The sequence below is a fragment of the Dermacentor albipictus genome, chromosome 2, assembly GCF_038994185.2.
Source record: "Dermacentor albipictus isolate Rhodes 1998 colony chromosome 2, USDA_Dalb.pri_finalv2, whole genome shotgun sequence".
Taxonomy (NCBI): Eukaryota; Metazoa; Arthropoda; class Arachnida; order Ixodida; family Ixodidae; genus Dermacentor; species Dermacentor albipictus.
In genome coordinates, this window is record NC_091822.1 from 18358083 (window position 1) to 18382973 (window position 24891).

Sequence of the window (24891 nt, forward strand, 5' to 3'; positions counted from 1 at the left end):
TAACCAACAAGGCGTTGAGAAAACTGGGTTTTCTTAAAAGAACCTTACGAGATGCAACTAAAGAATGTAAATTAACGGCATACAGATCACTAATAAGGCCTCTACTTGAATACGCGTCGGTAGTGTGGTCGCCACATCATTCCAAAGACATAGACATGCTTGAGTCTATTCAGAAAAAGGCCATAAGGTTTATATATAATCGTTATGACCGCCATTTCTCACCGACATCACATGCGAGCAAGCTACTACTAAAGCCACTGGCCCATAGACGTACTTGTGACCGTGTTGTTCTGCTACATAAAATTGCTCATGGGAAAACTTATGTCAACGCACGTATTGTTTTCACTAACCCTTCTTCTCGGCCCACCAGAAGAAGTCATCATCTTAACATTGTTCCTTTGAATGCAACGATTGATTGTTTTAGGTTTTCCTTTTTTCCGCATACAATTGTGATTTGGAATGGCCTTGAGGGGTCCTTGCGCGAGTTACCAAGTGATGTATTTGCCAACCTATTACCTAATCATGTTCATTAATCAACTAGCTATTCCTGATATTGTTTTTTTCAATTGTTTGTTTTCTTTTTGCCACTCAAATGTATTCTTCAACTGATTGACATATGTATGCACTCACTCCTGCAATATCTTGCTATGCAAGATGGCAGTATATGTAAATAAAAAAATAAATAAATAAATAAAAACTAAAAGCAGCAACCAATGGAGGTGCGCTTGCTGTTCGTCGAACTGACGAAGATCCTCCGCCGCCAACGAAGACGACGAAGATACCATCTCGACGACATAATAACAACACGCCGCCGTTCCGACGAAGTCAGGAAGCAAAGACTACACCGACGAAAGACGACTTGACGACGCAACGTTCCAGCTTCAGTTCAACACGACGCAGCCGTGATACGACGCCAATACCTAATTGCAATGCCAGACAAAGAACCACCGACCTCGACGTGCTTCTGGACGGCCACGCAGTTACTGCCTTAGTGGACACAGGGGCCGATTAATCCGTCATGAGTGGACCCATCGACGCGCAGTTGAAGAAAGTTAAAACTGCATGGGAATGCCCTCAAATTCGCACCGCTGGAGGACACCTGATTACGCCGACTTGAATCTGCACGGCAAGAATAACTATTCATGACCGGACTAACCCTGCCACCTTCGTTATCCTTGCAACACTGTTTACGAGACGTCATTCTCGGTATAGACTTCCTGAACCAACACGGCGCAATCATCGACTCAAGTCACAGTCAATAACACTGTCCGAAGATAAAGCGATACCGCCGGGGAGCCCTCGTAATCACCACGCCTTGAGTGTGCTCGAAGATCAAGTGAGCATCCCGCCTCGCTCCAGCATTCTTATTTCGGTCGGCACCGAAACTCCCGCTGACGTAGAAGGCGTCATCGAAGGCGACCAACGTCTACTGCTAAACCGTGAAATTTGTGTTTCAAGAAGGATCGCTCGACTGCATGGAAGGAAAACCAAAGCGTTGCTGACAAACTTCAGCCGGGAGTTCGAGCACATCAACAAGGGCACGACGATCGCGCACATCGAGGAAATTCTGGAAACAAGTAATGTGTTTGTCCTATCGGATTCCGCCGCATCTACCCCCGACGAGCATGGTTCCCGAACCAGACTACGACATTAATCCGAGTCTCCCCGCTTTTAAGCAACAGCAGCTCAGAAGTCTGCTCCGACGATACAAAGGCTGCTTTTCGACGTCATCAAGGATTCGACAGACACCAGTCGCCAAGCATCGCATAATCACCGAGGAGAACGCTTGACCACTCCGCCGGAGCCCTTAGCGAGTATCGCGGCGAGAACGTGCAGCTATAAGAGAACAAGTCGACAAAATGCTGCTTGACGACATCATCCAGCCGTCGAAAAGCCCGTGGGTATCCCCTGTTGTCCTGGTAAAGAAAAAATGGCTGTGGCTTAGCTAAGGATAAGCCCAGGATGCGAAGCATACTAGCCTTCATTTTAGTTGTTGAACCACTGTTTAGTCTGGTGAACTGCTGTTGCTTGGCTATATTTCGTTCGGCTAGACGAAGAAACAACTCATGCGTTACTCTGCTTCGCCTTCAATAGTGGAGCGCGACAGCGTTCTCGTCGACACGCCAAGGGGTGTAAGACAATGGGCTACGGCACAGCGACTACGCGCCCCGCATTGGACGCGGTGAGCGTCGAGCAAAGCAGCGTTCGGCGCGGCAACGAAATGTGCGCCTGAGCAAGCGACGCACGCCTGAGCCTTAGAAACAGCTCGTTTCTAAGGCAACACCGCATTCACTGGAGGCGCTCTTGTACCGCTTTTAAGCACCGTACTCGTGGCTCAGTGGTAGCGTCTCCGTCTCACACTCCGGAAACCCTGGTTCGATTCCCGCCCAGCCCATCTTGCAAGAGTTGAGCCAAAGCCACCTAGAAACAGTCTCTGTAGAACGCCCCAACCTTCGCTTCTCATTCCAACGAGCAGCTCTGTCTCCAGAAGGCATCTCACCTCGTGAGTGTCTAGCAGAGGCAAGCGCAGCTGCTTATATACCGCCGCGACGCTGCGAGCGACGGCGCGAGTTGGAGCCCCGTTTCTCCTCTGTCGCGACGTCACGGTGTCACGTGGTCAGCCTTGAAGGTGACGCCGCGAGCGACGGCGCGAGTTGGAGCCCCGTTTCTCCTCTGTCGGGACGTCACGGTGTCACGTGGTATTGAAGGCGACACCTCCGCGCCTGAGGAGCTGGGAACTCCTCACCAGTCCGCGCCAACTACCTTCTTGTTGTTCCGTCGGCGCTGCGTCCAGAAGTACTGCACACCCTATATGACGATCCGACCGCTCGGCACCTCGGTTTCTCCCGGACGCTATCGAGGATACAACAAAGGTATTACTGGTCGCAACTAACCGCCGATGTCGCCCGTTACGTCAGGACATGCAGAGACTGTCAGCGACGCAAGACACCACCGAAAAGGCTAGCGGGATTACTGTAGCCGATCAAGCCTCCTTACCGACCTTTTCAGCAGATCGGGATGGACTTGTTGGTACCGTTTACGACATCAACTTCCGGAAATAAGTGGATCGTCGTGGCGACGGACTATCTCACCCGCTTCGCTGAAACTAAAGCTCTGTCGAAAGGCAGCGCAGCCGAAGTGGCGAAATTTTTCGTCGAGAACATCCTGCTGCGACATGGTGCTCCAGAAGTCCTCATCACCGACAGAGGAACGGCTTTTACAGCAGAGCTCACGCAAGCCATTCTGCAATACAGCCAGACAAGTCACAGGAGGACAACTGCATACCATCCGCAGAAGAACGGTCTCACGGAGCGCCTGAATAAGACCCTCGCCGACATGCTCTCCGCATCCCACGTCTTATGCTCGACGTCGACGTACATAAGACGTGGGATGCTGTCCTGCCGTACGTATCTATCGCTTACAACACGGCGGTGCAAGAAACAACACAGATCACGCCATTTAAGCTGGTTTACGGCAGGAACTCGACAACGACGCTCGACGCCATGCTGCCGAACGTCAGTGACGAGGAAAATCTTGACGTCGCTACCTATCTCCAGCACGCCGAAGAAGCCCGACAGCTCGCCCGCCTGCGGATCAACAACCAGCAGAGGACCGACAGCCGACGCTACAACCTACGACGACGCTTCGTCGAGTACCAGCCCAGCGACCCCGATACGGCGACGAGGCGACGAGCACTGAGTGAGAAGCTACTGCGACGCTATTTCGAACCCTACAAGGTCATCCGACGTATTGGCGCACTGGACTATGAGGTCGTGCCAGACGGCATTTCGCATTCACAGCGACGCCGCGCACGATCTGAAGTGGTCCACGTGGTGCGTCTTAAACCCTTTTACGGACACTGACAAACTTCTTATTTTGTTGTTTTCGTTGCTACGAGCGCTTTTCTTTATTACTTTCGTTGGTTTGCAGCATCGGGTCGATGCTTTTTAAGAGGGGGGTATTGACACGAGTACTTATCTTTATCTAGTGACCACGTTTCGCCGCCTCACAAATGTTATCGCATAGCGCAGGACGCGCCTGCATGTAAAAGAAGTTTCTGGAATGTTATCGATGGTTCCGTCCACTGTCTTTCACCGCAACTTGTGTAATCTGATGGCATGTATGCGCGACACGAATAGTTTAGAACTTTGTGGCAGGCATGCGGGTCCCAGCGGTTAATCTGGAACATTCGATGATTGATCTATAAAAGCCGACGCGCTTGACCCGCTGATCAGATTTTCGACGATCGCCGACCGCGTTCGCCGCTATCGTTGTGCTATAAGTGTAGCCTGTATTGTGGGCACAGGTTCGCCCAATAAAGGTTGGTTTTGTCGTTCACAGTATTGCTACTGTGTTCTTCACACGTCACTCCACATGACAGTATTATAGAACGGCTTGGGTGAGTCCTGTTGAGTATGTGGGTGGATGAAATTGAGAAGTTTGCAGGGGTGGCATAGCCACAATCAGTACATGACAGGGACTGTTGGAGAAGCATGGGAGAGGCCTTTGCCCTGCAGTGGGCGTAACCAGGATGATGATGATGATGATGAACCGGAGGTACCACTATTCAGGAGCGATGACAACTTTGAGCATCAATGACCACAATTACGCGATGCTCACGTAGGTGCACAGCTACAGTAAGAACAAGTCACTGCAGTTCAAGACTTGCGCCAGCATGTCGACCTCTTTGCCACTGATGACAACGATCTGTATCTTTACGAAGGGATTCAACACTGTATTGTATTGCCCTTGTGCCTCAGCAGTGAAACATCAGCTCCTGGCAACCAATAACGCCCTGATGGAGCTCAGTAGACGTCTAACAAGCGTTGAAACAAACTGCCAGTAAACTCAGCCCTTGAGGCAGCAGCTCGTAACCGGGCAAGACCACACCGTTGAGAAGGTCCATCGGGTTTGTAACCTTGAAACTCGCGTTGATGATGCGGACAATTGCTCTCGGCGCAATAACTTGATCTTTTATGGCATTACGGACGTTTACAAATCTGAATCATTTGCTCAGTCAGAAGAACTGGTCATTCGGCTGTGTTCCGACCAGTTAAATGTTTCCCTATAGGCAAGAGAAATCAAACGAGCGCATCGCCTTGGTCGATACATCCCTGGTCGTAACCGGCCCATCATTGTCAAACTTGCCTTCTTTAACACAAAACGAGCCATCTTGCCGCATGGCAGCAAGCTTAGAAATACATCGTACAGCATGGGTGAGGATTTTTCTAAGCCGGTACAGAACGCGCGAAAACATCTAGTCGCTTTTACACGAAGCCAATCAGTTCCTTTTTCTCCTCGCTTTAAAACATTACTTATAGGTTCAGAACGCTCCATTTTTGATGGAGCATCCCAATCGGTGAAAGAACTATAGCTATCGCGTTGTCACCAGCATTCGTCCGTCTCGACTTGCTCTGCCTGCCCCACGAGAATCTTTTTCAATCTCTGTTATTTTTACTACCATAAGAAGCTTTCTTCCGAAAGAAAACCAGTATCAGATCTAGTATCTTGGTCTGGCGGTAGTCTACTTATACTAACTGAAACATGGCGCACCAATGATGTCGCTGACGGTGAAGTTCTGAGGGAACTACCGAATTTCGATGCTTTTTTGTAAAGATAGACAGGGTACTCGTGGCGGTGGCTTCTTATCACTGTAAAAAAGCATATAATGTGCTCCACAGTCAATGTGGCCACTGACCTAGAAATTCATGGCTTATCATTCGCGCTAATCCGCAGCTACTACTTCTTGGTTTCTGTTATCGTCCCCCCAACAGTAATCCTCACTTACCCCGCGATCTCCATAACACCTTGAACCATTTAACAAAAAAAAATCCCGAACGCTTGGGTTTTAATTTCTGAGGATTTCGATTTCCCACATATCAATTGGTCAAATTATTCTAGCACAGTTACTAGCATGACAGGAGCTAGAGAATTCTTAGATATTTGCCTTAATTTTAACCTCTCCCAGATGATAACAGAGCCAACGCGTGCAACTCATGGCTCGGCTAACATCCTAGACCTCATACTAACCACTCATCCTGAAAGCATGTCCTCCATTAGCTGCCTACGCGAAATAAGGGATCACAAACTAATCCATGCTGTTTTCTCATTTTCACCTATGGTACGTCATATGGATCAGAAAACTGTCCGCCTGTACGAAAAAGGTAATTATACCACGATAAACCACCAACTAGTCGCATTCTATCAATCATTTCAATTAGGTTTTGAAAATCGCTCGATAAAAGAAAACTCGTTACTCTTCCAAAATAACATGACTAACCTCGTTGCGCAGTTTATACCAACTATCTTACTTCACTCTAATCGCAATAAACCATGGTTCACGAACGCACTAAAGAAACTTGAAAACAAAAAGAAACATCTATTTTGCTCCGCTAAACTGAGTCCAAGTCCTAGCTCCTGGGAAAAATACTACTTATCTGAACGCACCTACCTGATAGTTATCCGGCAACAGACGCACTCATTTTTTCATTCAGACCTAGCCCGCGTGCTCAGCAGTAACCCAAACAAATTTTTGGCAGGTTATCAATCCCCAGTCATCCCCAGACGTCAAGCTTTCGAAGGATGGTGAAATTTTACCTGATATTTACTGTGGCAAATTGTTGAATAGTGCAGTTCCATCTGTTTTCACTACCGAACCACACGTGCCTCTTCCTGCTTTTCCTGTTGCTGTCATGTCCCCAATGCCGGTATTATTTTTTCACCAGGTGGAATACCCGCACTCTTGATAATGAAAAATTATCCCCATCAGCCGGTGTTGACAATATCACCTCAAAGCTTTTAAAAACAGGAAGCGCATCTCTGCCATGTATCTAACCCTGCTGTATTCCCAATCACTATTATCCGGCACGATCCTTAACTAGTGGAAAAAGAGCAAGGTCGTTCCAGTCTACAAATCACCCAACCGTAATTCACCCTTAAATTATGGTGCAATATCCATAACTAGTATCCCTTGCAAAATAATGGAACACGTCATACACTCACACGTAATAAATTTTCTAGGCAGTAATAACATTTTGCACCCGTCGCAGCATGGTTTCCGTGAAGGCCCATCATGTGACACTCAATTAGATACATTTCTTCATGACCTGCACTCAAATCTCGATACTAATGCTGTAACCGATGTCATTTTTCTTGACGTTGCAAAGGCGTTTGATAAAGTAGCTCATCAATGCCTATTGTTAAAATTTTCTCGCTTTAACTTTCACCCCAATGCACTAACATGGACAAAATAATTTCTTAGTAACCGATCACAGACCGTCAGTGTTAACAATACTACCTCAGAATTTCTTCCCGTAACATTCCTGGTCCCCTTCTGTTCCTGATATACATTACCGATCTTCCATTGCATGTTTCCTCGCAGATTCGTATGTTTGCTGATGATTGCGTCGTCTATCGAACAATCACTAATAGTAATGACTGCATTTATCTCCAAAATTACCTGAACAACATCACAGCCCGGTGTGATCACTGGTGGTTAATGGTCCTAAACGCTAATAAATGCATATATATGTCAATTTCCCGCAGCCGTAATCGGCATGGCTTTCTCTGCACAATTAATACCATGTAAATCGACACTGTAAACTCAATTAAGTACCTAGGTATTACGGTCACGCATGATTTAAAGTGGTGCTCGCATATAACTAACATCATATTATCTGCTAACAAAACCTCGGGATTTCTAAAACGCAACCTCTGCAATGCTCTTCAACATCACCCATATGGCATCTTCAGTAGATTTACCTCAGCAACGCATTAAAATCCATACAGAACCGCACCGTAAGATAGAATAACTCGTCATACTCATATCACATCAGCGTATCACCATTAAAAGTAGTCTTGTTTAGGCACACTAGCGCACCGTCGCCGTATCGCGAGCTTATCATTATTCCATAAATTATACTCCAGTTCACTTCGCCACGCACCTTACATTTTACCACCTTCACGCATATCGCTGCGCACAGGCCACCCACTAAATGTTGCTCGCCCTAGCGCACGCACTGTCACCTGCTCGTCATCACTGTTTCATCGTACAGCTAAAGCTGGAACGGCCTTCCCCACCACATCGCTGCCATCGCCACCTCACCTGCCTTCGCGGAAGAAGTAACAAGTGTTCTCTCTGTAAAATAACATAGGGGGCTACCTCCTCTATTTTTTTACATCCACCCCTTATGTAATACCCCGTAAGGGGTCGTTAAGGTAATAAAATGAAATGAAATGAAAATGCCATATACCAGTTAACCCTACAGATTCAGCAAAGGGGACCGCGACTTCATTGAGCGCCAGTGTCAAAAACTTCTTGCGAAACGTATCATTCTGCCATCCTAGAATCTTTGGGCTTTCCGAGTCATTGTTGTTCACTGTGCTGCTGCGTTCGCCGTGAACACAAGCCTGAACACAAGCTTACAATTTTCGCCATTTCAACTGCTCCGTGGGTATGTCCCAAAGCTACCAACAGAAAGGTTCCGCCGTCCAAGACATGAGACCCTGGAAAGAAGACTTCTAGACCACGCGAGTCCCCGTACTGAAGCACAAGAAAATAGCGCAAGGGCACAGCATAGTCGCAAAATTCAATATAATAAAACCCGCCGTAACGTGGCCGTAGCAACGTGGCGTTTTTAAACTGCCGCCCATGTGTAGCGCAAGGGCTTATCGATAAATCCATGCAAAGCGGAAATTACGCGCTTCACCGTGCAGTTCAGAGGAAGCCCTGACTGCTTTATATTTTAAAGTGGTGTTGCAGTCAGCGCGCTTTCATCACCGCAACGACGTACAGTTATATACCAGGGGAGTTCCAACGTAATACACGTCACGAAAATTTGCTGCAGTGCGCGTCCCTGGGCATTATTTTCTTTTTTCGGGAGACTTTCCTGGATATCAGGCTGGGCAGCCCCGCGCGAGTCCTTTCGACAACGTTTCGCGACTAATCCGCTAGGGCAGGGCGCATGCGCCGTCGGGCCGCGAAACATGTGGATTCCCTCGCTGCGGCTGCCACTCTTCCTCACGCCAGCGTCATCGAGTAAGATGAATTTGTTTTTACTTGTGCGCGCGTGACAACGTGCTTGTTAGTTTAGTTAGTACGCGAATGTTTACAGCTGCTTATGCAGCTGATAAAACGACTAACCTTACTTCATCGTTCAACGTGTAACGATTTGCTATCACAATAAAGGCTTCGCTTCTTGGGCTAAAGTGTGAGCGTTTGTTTCCTGCAGGGCTAACTCGAGGTTCAAAGACCACCGGTGAAAAGGAAATGTGGGTAAACAGCAGTAGACGTTGCAAAAATCCAAGGTGTTATTGGGCGCATTAGCGTGGTGGGCGGTTTGTTGTTTTGATTGCATTACCTTTTGCATCAGCCCACAATTTTTAGGCGGCACTCCCTCTAAGATAGGCGATGATTTTTTGTTCAGGAAGCCCATAGTTCCCGTTCTGTTTTTAGAAACGTGCGGCTTGAACGAGTATATGTGAGTCTCATTTCGGCTTTATAATGCTAATTTATCATTATTACTGCCCTTTACATAGTTCCAACGCTAACTTGGTTGGTCTTTCTTATTCAATCATCATTTGGACGCGTTTTTGTTTTTCTACGTGTGCTAGAAGGCCACAAATTTCTTTATTTTTTATGAAAGTGGCAAAATGTCGCAGCTAGGTACGCTGCCAAAGAAGACTTTGTCTCGAATGACAGGAAAAACAAAAAGAAAATTGTTAAAACTACAAATATCTATACCATATGGATCCTACCCTCTAAACTTGTTTTTTTTTATTTGTACATACTGCAGTTTATACAGACCAAGCAGGTGGGCGTATTTCCGCAAACACTCATGTAGGACAAGAATATTATATGCTCTTGTGCTAGACATATGGAGCAGGAAAAGGAAGAGAGCAAAGAAAAAAAGTGACAAGTTCGCATTTTTGTATTGCAAAGGACGATATTCACACTATCATAAAAATGCACTGGGATAGTCAATATCACATCAAAATAACAAGTTCGAACAAAATTCACTTGCATAGGCGATAACATGAATAAAAGAGGGAGAAAATAACATTCCATATCATTGTGCAAAATACATGAGTAGTGCCTGCTCAAAATTATCAGCAGAGAAAATTTCTGAGGGCAGATCATTCCACTGAACAACTGTACGAGGAAAGAATGAATTTTTAAAGAGGTTAGTGCTTGCACGGAAAGGGAGCAAGCTGTGAGCGTGACGGTGTCGAGACGCGTGTGACAGGTAAGGTTGAATGTATGTTCGTCCATTAAATTCAAGCGACTTGTCGTACATCGTGAAAAGAAATTTAGTCGTGCCACAGTTCTTCGCGCTTCTAAGGTAGGGATATCGTTTTCGGTCATTAGTTTTGACGGCGAATCAGTAGACCTAAACTTGTTGAAAATGAACCGTACTGCTCGCCTCTGAACCATTTCAAGCTTATGCTTATCGTTCATGTAATACGGGTCCATTGAGGCGTATTCTAGTTTTGGCAATATATAAGTTCTGTATGCTAGAAGTTTTAAATTTGAAGGTGCTGTTTTCAGTTTATGACGCAGAAAGCCCAGCTTTCGAGAGGCAGATGCACAAACATTCGCAATGTGTTTCGACCACGATAGAGTGTTGGTAATCGTTACGCCTAGATATTTATATTCAGAGAATTCTTTTATTTGTGTACTATTGACGCAATATGGAAATGTGATAGGTTTCTTTTTGTTCGTGACACGAAGTAAGACAGTTCTGTCAGCATTTAGGGTCATAGACCAGGTGGTGCACCATTCATTAAGTCTGACTAAGCTAGTGCTTAAGTGAACATGATCATCACGGCAAGTAATCTCTTTAAAGACAAGACAATCATCTGCGAACAATCTGATGTTAACGTGTGGATTAATTGTGCTAGTTATATCATTAACATAGATTAGGAAAAGGATCGGGCCGAGTACGCTTCCTTGAGGTACTCCGGACGGAACTGGTAATACAGTAGAAGCATGGCCGTTAACGTCTACGAACTGGCTACGGTTTGAAAGGTAGGCTCTTATCCAATTGATGATAAATGCAGGAAGGCCGAGCTTAGTAAGTTTTTCAAGAAGTTTACCATGAGGGACGCGATCAAACGCTTTACTGAAATCAAGGAAAATTAGATCAACTTGTCCGGAAGAATCAAGCGTTAGAGCGATTTCGTGAATAGTTGTTAAAAGTTGCGTAGATGTCGACAGTTTCTTTCGAAAGCCATGCTGAAATGGGGAGAGCAAGTTGTTACTTTCAAGAAAATTAGTTATATAATGAGCGATGATGTGTTCTAGTGTTTTACAGCACGTGGATGTCAACGAAATGGGACGATAGTTTTCAATGCTTAGGCGATCACCCTTCTTGTGAACTGCAATGACACGAGCCACACGCCAGTCATCAGGTAAAATCGCTGTGGTCATAGATAAAGCACAGACAGCTGTTAAGATGTGTGCAACAGGCTCGGCGTAACGGCGAAGAAAAGAATTTGGTATGCCATCCGGTCCCCCAGAAGATTTTTCTTTAACATTAAGCAATAAGGAAAACACGCCTTCAAAAGATATGAAGTCTCACACTTGGCACAGAGAAGAAGGAGCATCCACGGCTCTATCAGCGCGGGTGAACACAGAATGGAAATATTCATTCATTATGTTAGATATTTCCTGAGGGTCGGTGATCACAATGTCGCGTTGCCTTATTTCTTGCAAATGTGTGTTTGCGCTGCTAAGATATCGCCAAAATATATCGGGACTGGTTTTTTATGTAATTAGGCAAAGTAGTGGAAAAATATTTTTGACGGGCAAAATACAATGCGTCTGAAAGCTGGACTTGCAGGTGGCTAATAACTTCAGGATTTTTGTTCCGGTGTTTTTTGGCGCGTTTTAACCTGCGTTTTATATGCATAATTTTTCTGTCAATCCATGGGTTTCTTCGTTGTGGTTTAATAAGTTTTGTCGGCACGAAGGCATCAATACAGTAGTTAACGCAGGTCACAAACGCACGCCATAGTGAAGTAACATCAGTTTTTGGTAAGTTGTCGACCAGCTTCCAAAGTTCATCAAGGATAGATTGATCATTGGCATTAGTAAAGTCTTTAACAGTTTTTCAGGGCTTAACGTGCTTCCTTTCACAACTATCAAGCCTACTACTGACCAGCACAAGCTTGTGGTCCGATATGCCCTCCTCCACTCGGACATCGAGCTCTGTCATATTTTTGCTAAGGAATACAAGATCCAAAATTGAACTAGTATCAACATTGTCACGCGTGTTTTCAAGCACAACTTGTTTCATGTCACATGCAAACATTATGTCAAGAAGAGGGCTATCGGCCAGCTGCATCTCTGGCCTGTGCAGCCAATTAACTGCGGGTAGGTTGAAATCGCCCGCCATTATAATTTTCCGGGGTTTCAGCACAGCCATATAGTCACGCAGCGAGGACAAGAACTCGGGAGGGGATGATGGTGACCTATAAGCCGCGCATACCAGAACTACATGTCCCCAACAATTAACTTTCAAAAAGAGACTCTCGTGGTTTTCGATCTGAGGAAGTATTTCTGCGGAAAACGTGCTTTTTAGAATAATCGCAACACCTCCTCCCCTCGATCCACGGTCCCGACGGAAAATCTTATGTGATGGTGATACCAGTATTTCGTTGCTAACACCATCATGCAGCCAGGTTTCTGTGACAATTGCTATATCGGGGTCGTATCTGAAAAGAAGGCATTCAAGTTGTTCTACCTTATTTATTATACTTCTGGCATTGAAATTTGCACCCGCAAGATTTTAGAAATGGCGCACGTGTTCTGTCACGCATTACTAGAAGTTTTGTTTTCGCGGCTCACAACAACTCGTTGAGATGTGCTGTCATCCCAAGCATAAACGCAGCCATCAAATTTCAGTTTGTCATTGATAAGAAAAGCACGTTTTCCATTGTCGACATCGCGTTTGACAGTTTCCCTGCTGTAATCATTCTGGATACATATACCACTATACCTTAAGCTTACGCACGTTTCGAAAAACGGCCTCTTCTTCCAAAAAGTCTTGGAAATATACGATAACTGGTCTTTTTCCTGGCTGTCTTCCAAGACGATGAATACGCGCGATAGAATTGCATGATTGCTGCAGTTTTTTTGAAAAGATATCATCAATGACCGATTTTCGTAACGTTTTATCATCTTCATCGTCTTGCTCTTTAACGCCAAAAACAACTAAGTTTGATCGGCGACTGCGGTCTTCAAGGTGAGCTATTTTTTCGTTCTGTTTCATAACTACTTGATCTAAAGACCGAATTTTGTCTTCTAGTGTTTGAATTTGAGAGGTTTTTTTGCTAATTTCTAGCACAAGCTTATCGATTGCATTCAATCGTGTATTAAGAGTGGCGACGGCTTGTTCATTCGATGTAAGACGCTCCCGAATACCAGTTAGCTCAGTTAATATGCTTGCTTGCCTTGACTGAAGGCTTTCAAACATTTGTTCAACTGTGGGTCCTGGGTTTTCTTCAATGTCTCCACAGACAAGCAATTTACACACACAGAAACAGTCGTAAGAAATTGACAAGCATGTCCGTGGGCACGGCAAAACCACCAATGTAATATCGCTACTGCGGAATGTTGAAACAGACAAGCTAACCTGGGGAAGGAACATAAATCGTTTGGTGAGCGGCATGATCCCTTCGGTTTCGCCGTGCCCACTGACGAAGAAAAGGTGCGGACTGTCTTTTATATCCCAATCCGATGTGGTCACAGGCGGTGATTTGGCGTGCGCAGTATGGAACATGCGCCGATGTAGGTCGGCAGATAGGAAGTGAGGAAAAGAGGAGCAGCTGTCGTCCACGTCACACACTGGGAGCACTGTCGACGAAATTGCTGTAGTCGATGAAACGGCGCTGACAAACAGCAAAACCTGGGGAAGGAACATAAATCGTTTGGTGAGCGGCATGGTCCCTTCGGTTTCGCCGTGCCCACTGACGAAGAAAAGGTGCGGACTGTCTTTTATATCCCAATCCGATGTGGTCACAGGCGGTGATTTGGCGTGCGCAGTATGGAACATGCGCCGATGTAGGTCGGCAGATAGGAAGTGAGGAAAAGAGGAGCGGCTGTCGTCCACGTCACACACTGGGAGCACTGTCGACGAATTTGCTGTAGTCGATGAAACGGCGCTGACAAACAGCAAAACCTGGAGAAGGAACATAAATCGTTTGGTGAGCGGCATGATCCCTTCGGTTTCGCCGTGCCCACTGACGAAGAAAAGGTGCGGACTGTCTTTTATATCCCAATCCGATGTGGTCACAGGCGGTGATTTGGCGTGCGCAGTATGGAACATGCGCCGATGTAGGTCGGCAGATAGGGAGTGAGGAAAAGAGGAGCGGCTGTCGTCCACGTCACACACTGGAAGCACTGTCGACGAAATTGCTGTAGTCGATGAACCGGCGCTGACAAACAGCAAAACCTGGAGAAGGAGCATAAATCGTTTGGTGAGCGGCATGATCCCTTCGGTTTCGCCGTGCCCACTGACGAAGAAAAGGTGCGGACTGTCTTTTATATCCCAATCCGATGTGGTCACAGGCGGTGATTTGGCGTGCGCAGTATGGAACATGCGCAGATGTAGGTCGGCAGATAGGAAGTGAGGAAAAGAGGAGCGGCTGTCGTCCACGTCACACACTGGGAGCACTGTCGACGAATTTGCTGTAGTCGATGAAACGGCGCTGACAAACAGCAAAACCTGGGGAAGGAACATAAATCGTTTGGTGAGCGGCATGATCCCTGCGGTTTCGCCGTGCCCACTCTGTCTACTGTCTACTCGAAGGTGGAAACCTAGAGCATGCGTTCAATATATTCGTTGGTCCAAATGGTCAAAATATTCCATCCACCAAATTACTCACTCGACTTTCCTCTAGAGATACTTTCGACTGTTTACCCTGCCATCGTACGGAATGAAGGTAACGGAGCGTTCATTTGAGTATCCACTCTTCGCGTTAAATGAAAGTCATTCACCTTTGAACCCTTTCAGAAATGTTGGCAAGCGTCCAAGTGCTCTACATAATCTAATACAATAGATTTTTCATTGGCGGCTTTGACATAGTTTCTGCTGTGTCGTGATGTTTTGATGTTGAAGATAATCACGTGAGAGCAGGACAATGCGACGTTTTGACACCAGCTGTGGGCTACCCGGTCACCCACTATGCTTTTACATGGGCCCTCGCAACAAGTAGCAGCAGAAGAGGCGACCGAACAAGCCAGACCGAAATCTAAAGCGCCTGAATGTCCTCTCACGTGCCTAGTTCTCCTCTACAGGCACTGAAATCGCCCTGGAGGTGTCATTATATTTTGGTGGAAATTAAAATGCCATGACTTATAGCGAAAAGATCGATCATCCTGTGGAACAGGAGCTATAATTTTGATTTAGTAAAGGCAGACCATCAAAGAAACGGCAGCACATTGCACTCGTGCAGCACAGGAAGGCGAAAGCCAGCTGCAGACGTGTAATGCCCTAAGTTACCCTATCGGAGGGGCCAGACTTATTGCAAGACATAACGAGTTGCAGCTTGAAGTAAACGCATAGCTTTGTAGGTGGATTTCCTCAGTGACACACGCGAGCATCTCTCGTTCTCTATTTCTTTCTTTGTTGTTTTGTTCGTTCTTTCTTTCGTTCCTGCTTTCGTTCCATCTTCCGTTTTTTCTGTTCTGATTCTTCATTCATATTCAGCCACTGCATGTTTGCTTGCTCATGTGGGCATGAGCCATTCCTGATGTCGATGTTTCCTTTCTTTCTGTTTTTTCGTACTTTTTTTCGCGATTTCATTTATATTCAGCTCTTGCATCTTCCCTTGGTTACGGCGGAATGAGCCACTTCGGGTATGGTTCATACCATAAGAAAGCGGCGTCTAGTCGAGGGGTTCAAAAAATATCATCATCACGTTGAGCGGTTTAAAAATAGTTGACGAGTGGTACAAAAAGATCATTGTTGCGCCTGCTACGGGCCAAACAAAAGACCCGTAGCAGCGTAGACTTAGCCGACACACACCGCACACACGCCCTTCCGGAAGCAAAAACCCAAGTCATTCATTGCCGCGCGTCAGCCAATACGTACGCATTCGAAGCACAGGGTTGTTGGACGCTTTATCAGCTCTAAGCTGGTTTTAGGGGCAGCACCCTCTACAATCATTAGCTACGACTCATGCCTCGGTAAGCAAGTAGAGATGCAATGGCGGAATATAATGAAGATACGAAAAAAACATTTCGGTACAATAGCGTTGATAGCCCGCCACGTTCCCACAGGCTACTGTATGTAAGTCGGCTGCTGTTATGGGCACAATACGTATTGTTTATTTCAGTTTTTGTATATTTTAAAGGCATCTGTGATTTATGTTATCCGTCGTATATTGTAAGAAGTGTTCAGGCTTACAAGCGGCGCTGCCTTCGTGGCAATGAGTAGAACGTCAGAATCATCGTGTCACTTGTTGCATTACGCTATTTCGAATGCTATTTTGTAAGGAGTGAAGTGCTCATCACGCACACGGATTGCAATTTCTAGCTCCAGTTCGCTCAAGTTTTCAAGAGAAAACATGCTTCCGACATCAAGAGCGTGGATGTGGCTACGGCAGCAGGTTGAACTGCTCCTAACCCCTAAAAAGGCGTAGTATGGCTTTTCAACACTTCGCTTCGCTAAGAAGCGCTTGGCCTGACTTGTATTTAAAAAAAAACAGTTTCACAGGAAGCCACGAAAGCATGTAGCTATTATTGCAGAATAAATGCAACATTTTACAAAGCATGAACCACATGCATGAACCTCCTACCTCCTCACGGCTGGATAAGCACAAGAATTAATTTCTTGTGATCATGCTTGTCGTCCGCTTCCCACCAGTGCCAGTGTACAATAGCTATCGCGCTTAGTATCATTTTTTTCAGCGCAGGAATGCAATGATATGACGTATATTAATAAAAGAGAAATGATTAACAAATGTTCCGGAACATTTTCCACGTTACCACTGCATAATATGACACTTTGACGCTTAAGCTTCCCGCGGCAATAAAAAAAGATACGTACACCATAGAAAATGATTGTCGGCCCCTTTATCGCTGTTTCCTGCTGGCTGACCGCTCAGAGTACAACGGCAAGAACAGCACATGCCTGAGAATCTACTCTTCTATAGAATCTATCCAATCCGCCGCGGGAGAGGAAGGAGGTGAGCTCGAACGCCACCAAGGCCTGCCTCACTTCAAAAGTTCAAACAACAGATCTTGACACCTTGCAGTGAGCATGAGAAGAGGAGGATAGGCAAACGCGGGGAGCTTAGCCAATGCATAGATCTAATGGGTGCCCAGTGAAAGGCGTTGTCGCCAGGTGAGGCAGTGGTAACCATGCTTTGAGACCTCATGTGCCCGAATGAAGTTCCATGTAACTCTACAGGACTTCATACCAAGAGGTCGCAGGGAAAAAGCGGCTTGATGAGACACACAGTTGTTGGGCAAAAAGCTTAGTGGCTTTCCACTCTGTGAAGAAGGATGACCAGCGAAACTGTATGTGGGCTCCTTAATGGCGAACGGCACCTCCGCGCCGGTGGGTCCATCATTACACTATCTTTGGGACCGGCCCACGTACAGAGAGTGCTTAACGCCTACTTCACCTCCAACGCTGGTCGGCCTTGTGTTGCCCTATATATCTACGGGATCGGCCAACGTACGGAGAGTGCTTAGCGCCTGCTTAACCTCCATCGCTGGTCGGCCCGGTAGTGCACTAACTTCTGGATCGCCCCAAGTTGGGGTAGTGCTTAACGCCCTTCTTCACCTCTGCCGCGGGTCGCCCCGCTCTTCCGCAATCTTCGGGATCGGCCCACGTATTGGGTGTTTTGTGTGTACACACGGACATGATCCTGGGGAAACTAGCCCTTAACAGCTTCACTGTAAAATTGGTTACGTCTTTGTGTTTCTTAATTAATTATGACAACGAAAGGGGCAGCACAGAAACGAGTGCGCTCGCACCGACAGGCCAGCTGTGGAAGAAGAGGACGATGCTGGAGCTAATTGTGATGATGATGACAGTATTGTGTTAACACACGGACACGATCCTGGCGAAAGTAGCTTTTAACATCTTCGCTGCAAACATTTCACTTGAGTCAACGTAATAACAAGGGAACTTGTCTTAACCAGGGCTGCAAGAGCTGCCCTAATGAAGGTATTCCCCTTGTCGCAGCGTTCGCTCCGGTGACACTTTCCTTGTTCAAGCGTGGTTCTATACAACGGCTTCACAAACAGGAATGAACCTCGTCCTTTCGGCATGAAGGTTGATTTCTGGACTCCGTAAACCTGCATCCATAAAGAGAACGGTATTGTAAGCGCCACGAAAGATGATAGACAATAAAAATATTTCTTAAAGACCAGGTCTGGTGTATATTGCCTCCATCTAGAACGGTCCAAATATGCGATACCAGCGTTTTCTGATAAGTCGCAGAATCTTTTCAATAATGAGGCAGAATAAACATTGGTTGCCTGTGTGAGCGCGGGCATTTCTAGCGCGAAGACTTGCGTAGGCCGAAAGCAGCCCCCCTGGCCAGGAGCGTTTGGACAACACCGAATTGGAGCAGTGGAAGAGCCGGCCAACCCAATTATTCTACGCTGTATTTACTGTTACGGTGCTTCGATAATAGTGCGCTGCTTCTTTGCATGAGCGTTTGACCCTTTAAAAAAATGGCTACCAAGTGTGAGGAGAACGCTTTCAAATGGCGGGAACGCAACCATGAGGCTACGGCTCCGACAATAGTAAGGAGAAAGGAAAGGGCAATTGCAGTTATATTTAATGAATAATGCGTTCTCAGCACTATCTGTTTCTATTGAAAATGTTTAGCTTCAGTCAGATTAGAATAAAAGAGAAATATGGCTTACATGCGCAGTTTGCTCTTTCGGTGGTGTCAATGCTTGCGCGACACACCCGCTCAGTATGGCTAATATCGATCCACACATGGTCCGTGGATCGTCTGAGCCCAGGTCTCACTGCCAGTGTGGTATACATTGCAGATGCCCCCAATGTCGACCGTGGTGATGCAGCCCGACGGAACGCCCAGGTTTGCCGGCATCTCGGGTTTCATGTTCGACCTGGTCGTCGAGGCCATGGGCTTCAAGTGAGACCACACCCTCGCACCATTCGACGGGATGATTAAAACTGCAGTGTGCATGAGATACACTTTCGGACCTCTAATTTAAGATGTGCACATTTCGAGCTGTCATTGTGCTACTGTGTGGCCCAGGTACGTGGTCAAGCTGCCACCCGACTACAGCTGGGGTGCTCGGGATGCGCAAGGCCGATGGGCTGGGCAGTTCGGTATGGTGGTCCGCAACGTACGTGTGCCTTTACATTTACTGTATTAAGAGTGTAATGATTTTAGCCAGCATTGTCAGCGACCTTCCAGTGACCTTGAGCGAAAGCCGTTATCCGGGCACTCAGACGAAAACATCCGGGCATCGTTGCAAGAACAAAAGGATGTGGTCCGGGAAACTAGCCAAACTCAAGAAAATACGGTCTCTGGCCCCCAACCCTTTGTACAGGACAGCAATATCTACGCCAGTACCTTCCCAAACAAGTACGAAAAATATTACTTCCGATTTCTTCAGCTTCCAATTCGTCAAGCTGTAACTTCTAGTACACTGAATTTTTATTTCTCATTTCCAATAAAAATGTTCAAAGGGCAGATACAGTGCGCCGTACACTTGACGGTCATGTTCTGGCGCTGAGACCTGCGCTCTTTTCAACGCCAGCGCTCCGCGAGTTCCGCGGCGCGAGTTTTGCGCCGCCTGTTTCGGTTGATGGCGCCACGCTGCGTGGCGAGGCCGCCGCGCCGGGGATCGTGGTGAGATCCCGGTGCACGTCCCCGCAGGCACCTGAGTGGCGCGTAACTTTTCAGACGGCGATCGCAGCCCTATTCGCCAAGCGCTATCACGCGGTGCAAAATGACGTCGATGTTCAACTGCTCTGCTGCGAAGCTGACTGTGTGGTCGCGACGCCGACTAGCCGTTTCCATCAATGCCATCGACAATGCAATCATTGAATTGTCGAGCGTGTGTTATATTCATCGGCTCCGGGTTGCACGTACGGTATTCGACAATGTTGAGTAATGGACCTTGGTGGAGTCATACGAAACGCATCATACTGACCCTTGTACTCCAGTATGACGGGGTGCAGCGCACCAAACCGAACGGAAGGTCGCAAAGCTTTTTACGCGCTGCCGTGCGGACGAGCAGACGTGCGCCAGCGATTGCTGCGGCTACTGCCCATGGGCCGAGACCGGCCCCGGCTCCGAAATGGATGCGCGAGGTGAGTTCGCCTTGTGCTTACACGTAAAGCAGCATTTATCTAGACTAACGGCCCTGTTCACGCTGAGACTTGTGCGCCTGGCATGATAGGTTGTTCACTTCGAACATTTTTGGCTTATATGCGCAGCGCGACCCATAACACACGACAGAATGGACGACACGTCTGTGTCACATATTTGTGCCAAAAATGTTGACCTGCCAACTCGCCCAATTAGCTGTGTTGCTTGTACGGTTGTTCTGATTATGCGGCTATAGAACAGCGTTTTCAAAGCAGAGTAAATACTATCAGATACAGTTTGCCCGCTGCACCATCCTTTTTCTCTGCTCTGTTTCTTATGTTATTTTTGGTCGGCGTTCTCATTTTTCATGGAACTTTCATTGATGTGAAAGTGTTCATTGCTTTGTAGTAAGCAAAAACATTGAGATCAGTAAGATTGAATATATTCCTAATTTATTTTCTAGAAGTACTTAGGTCTATTTACTTTTTAAACTAATTGCTGTCAGAAGCTAAGCAACAAATCTATGAATGCTAACTTGTGAGCTTCAAGTATCAACAAGTGCCACAATAAGTTGTTCAATAAAACTTGCGGGAAGTGTAGGTAATGCTTTGGTGAATTACAATATTAACAGTGACAATATTAACAGCAAATTACTAAAAGGCACGATATCAGTCTCAAGCCAGATACTACACTTGGATCTTCACGCGATCACTACAAACAGGAAACGTCGCTGACGATTGGAAGAAACCTCAGGTTATCCCAATTTTTAAATAAGCTAATCGCGCGATCCCAGCAGACTACCGTCACTTAACCAGACTTAACCAGCATCCCAAGGAAAATGCTCGAATATATCATAACTACAAACCTAATGACCTATCTGGAATCCATCAATTTTTCCTTTCTTCACCAACACGGTTTCCAGAAACAGTTGTCGTGTGGAACTCAACTGGTAGAATTCACGCACGATATACTACATTATATGGAATAAAACCCTTAAATTGATGCCATATATTTAGATTTTTCTAAGGAATTCGACCGTGTCTCTCATTAACAATTACTCTCTAAACTGTGCAACCTTGGAGTGCCTCCCAGCATAATTTCCTGGCTAGAAACGTTTTTGAAAAACGGAAAGCACTTCACAACCGCTAATAACTACGACTCGCCTTTCTCTGACGTAACGTCAGGCGGACCCCAAGGTGTCTGTCTCTCCCCGCTTCTCTTCCTAATATACATAAATGACTTGCCCACTAACATACTAACCAGGTTAGGACTCTTTGCCGATGATTACGTTTTATACTCTCCAATCCGTAATCTAGACGACAGAACTACACTTAGACATGATCTAGGATTAATTGCCACTTCTTGTTATAAATCACTCATGACGTTAAACTTTAGTAAATGTAAAATGATGTCTTTCACCCGCAAAATCAGCGCAGCACATTACACCTATAGGATCAAGTAATTTCTGCTTAGCCATACATCGTCATTCAAATATCTCAGAGTGCATATGTCACCGTCGCTGTCATGGTCAACCCATATTCCATCCATCTGCGCAGAAGCCTCGCGCACAATCGGATACAATCGCAGCAACTTGAAATTAGCATCACCGGACATAAAAAACATAGCTTGTCAAACTTTCATACGACCGAAACTCGAGTAGGCTTCTACAATTTGGCACCTCTCACAAACCTATCTTATTAACTATTTAGAAAGAATCCAAAATTGCTCCGCCCGTTTTCAATGCTCCCAGTACTCCAACGATACCAGCATCACCACACTGAAAGAATCACTGAGTCTGCCGTCCCTTGAATCTCCTGGTATCGTTTCCTGACTGTGCCTTATCTACGGTTTTTTCTATCACCCTCAATTACGACACGTCCTTCTGCAACCATCACATCGAACCACAGCCATCCTATAGCACCAATCAACGGCCCCAGTTCTGCCATGAATAACTCATTCTTTCCCAATGGTATAACACTAGGGAAGAACCTACTCGATAATATAGTCACGCGCAGTAACCGACAAACTTTCCGCAATATACTAAACAATCTTGTGTGGCAACCTAACCGAATATACTCTTCCTATGCCGTTTTAGAATGCTCTTTTATATCCCGCTTTGTAACATTGTCATTCCTTTTGGATTGTTTACCTGCGGTACTGCGTTTTTTCTTCGCTTTCGGATTTTGTTGAATAGTATATTACACCTTGTACCCCCCCCCCCTTATGTAATGCCTTCGGGCCTTTAAAGTGAAAATAAATGAAATGAAATTCTGTTTCATGTGGGCGGCAGTAGGCTGAATGCACTGTTGAATGACGGGAACTTTCCTTGCCTCTGATGCAGTAGGTCACAGAACTTTCTCACCTAGCTTTGTGGTCAAAGCCTATTAACGCTATACAGTGTACTCGCCTCTGAGAAGTCATCATCATCATCAGCCTCGTTGCGCCCCCTGCAGGGCAAAAGCCTCTCCCATACTTCTCCAACAACCCCGGTCATGTACAAATTGTGGCCATGCCGTCCCTGCAAACTTCTTAATCTCATCCACCCACCTAACTTTCTGCCGCCCCCTGCTACGCTTCCCTTCCCTTGGAATCCCGTCCGTAACCCTTAATGACCATCGGTAATCTTCCCTCCTCATTACATGTCCTGCCCATGCCCATTTCTTTTTCTTGATTTCAACTAAGATGTCATTAACTCGCGTTTGTTCCGTCAACCAATCTGCTCTTTTCTTATCCCTTAACGTTACACCTATCATTATTATTTCCATAGCTCGTTGCGTCGTCCTCAATTTGAGTAGAACCCTTTTCGTAAGCCTCCAGGTTTCTGCCCCGTAGGTGAGTACTGGTAAGAGACAGCTATTATACACTTTCCTCTTGAGGGATAATGGCAACCTGCTGTTCACGATCTGAGAATGCCTGCCAAACGCACCCCAGCCCATTCTTATTCTTCTGATTATTTCCGTCTCATGATCCGGATCCACCGTCACTGCCTGCCCTAAGAAGATGTATTCCCTTACGACTTCCAGTGCCTCGCTGCCTATTGTAAATTGCTGTTCTCTTCCGAGACTGTTAAACCTTACTTTAGTTTTCTGCAGATTAATTTTTAGACCCACTCTTCTGCTTTGCCGCTCCAGGTCAGTGAGCATGCGTTGCAGTTGGTCCGCTGAGTTGCTAAGCAAGGCAATATCATCAGCGAATTGCAAGTTACTAAGGTATTCTCCATTAACTTTTATCCCCAATTCTTCTCAATCCAGGTCTCTGAATACCTCCTGTAAACACGCTGTGAATAGCATTAGAGAGATCGTATCTCCCTGCCTGACGCCTTTCATTATTGGGATTTTGTTGTTTTCTTTATGGAGGACTACGGTGGCTGTGGAGCCGCTATGGATATCTTTGAGTATTTTTACAATACGGCTCGTCTACACCCTGATTCCGTAATGCCTCCATGACTGCTGAGGTTTCGACAAAATCGAATGCTTTCTCGTAATCAATGAAAGCTATATATAGGGGTTGGTTTTATTCCGCACATTCCTCTATCACCTGATTGATAGTGTGAATATGATCTATTATTGAGTAGCCTTACGGAATCCTGCCTGGTCCTTTGCTTGACAGAAGTCTAAGGTGTTCCTGATTCTGTTTGCGATTACCTTAGTAAATAGTTTGTAGGCAACGGACAGTAAGCTGATCGGCCTATAATTTTTGAAGTCTTTGGCATCCCCTTTCTTATGTATTAGGATTATGTTATTGTTCTTCCAAGATTCCGGTACGCTCGAGGTCATGAGGCATTGCGTATACAGGGTGGCCAGTTTCTCTAGAACAATCTGCCCCCCATCCTTCAACAAATCTGCATTTACCTGATCCTCCCCAGCTGCCTTCTCCCTTTGCATATCTCCCAAGGCTTTCTTTACTTCCTCCGGCGTTACCTTTGGGATTTCGAATTCCTGTAGTCTACTTTCTCTTCCACTATCGTCGTGGGCGCCACTGGTACTGTATAAATCTCTATAGAACTCCTGAGCCACTTGAACTATCTCATCCATATTAGTAATAATATTGCCGGCTTTGTCTCTTAACGCATACATCTGATTCTTGCCAATTCCTAGTTTCTTCTTCACTGTTAGTATACTTCCGCCGTTCCTGAGAGCATGTTCAATTCTATCCATATTATACTTCTTTATGTCAGCTGTCTTACACTTGCTGATTAACTTCGAAAGTTCAGCCAGTTCTATTTTAGCTGTAGGGTTAGAGGCTTTCATACATTGGCGGTTTTTGATCAGATCTTTCGTCTCCTGCGATAGTTTACTGGTATCCTGCCTAACGTAGATACCACCGACTTCCATTGCACACTCCTTAATGATGCCCACAAGATTGTCGTTCATTGCTTCAACTTCAAGGTCCTCTTCCTGAGTTAAAGCCGAATACCTGTTCTGTAGCTTGATCTGGAATTCCTCTATTTTCCCTCTTACCGCTAACTCATTGATCGGCTTCTTATGTACCAGTTTCTTCCGTTCCCTCCTCAGGTCTAGGCTAACTCGAGTTCTTACCATCCTGTGGTCACTGCAGCGCACCTTGCCGAGTACGTCCACA

At 46.1% G+C, this 24891-nt stretch overlaps 1 protein-coding gene across 1 annotated transcript in view; it reads left to right on the forward strand.

The window, feature by feature from the left end:
• Window positions 1-24891, forward strand: part of LOC135918438 (glutamate receptor U1-like) — a 47878-nt gene that overhangs the window by 3141 nt on the left and 19846 nt on the right. The window contains exons 2-3 of the mRNA XM_070533500.1: window positions 19019-19122; window positions 19249-19339. Coding sequence (XP_070389601.1) covers window positions 19019-19122; window positions 19249-19339 — 195 coding nt within the window. The remainder of the gene's footprint in view (window positions 1-19018; window positions 19123-19248; window positions 19340-24891) is intronic.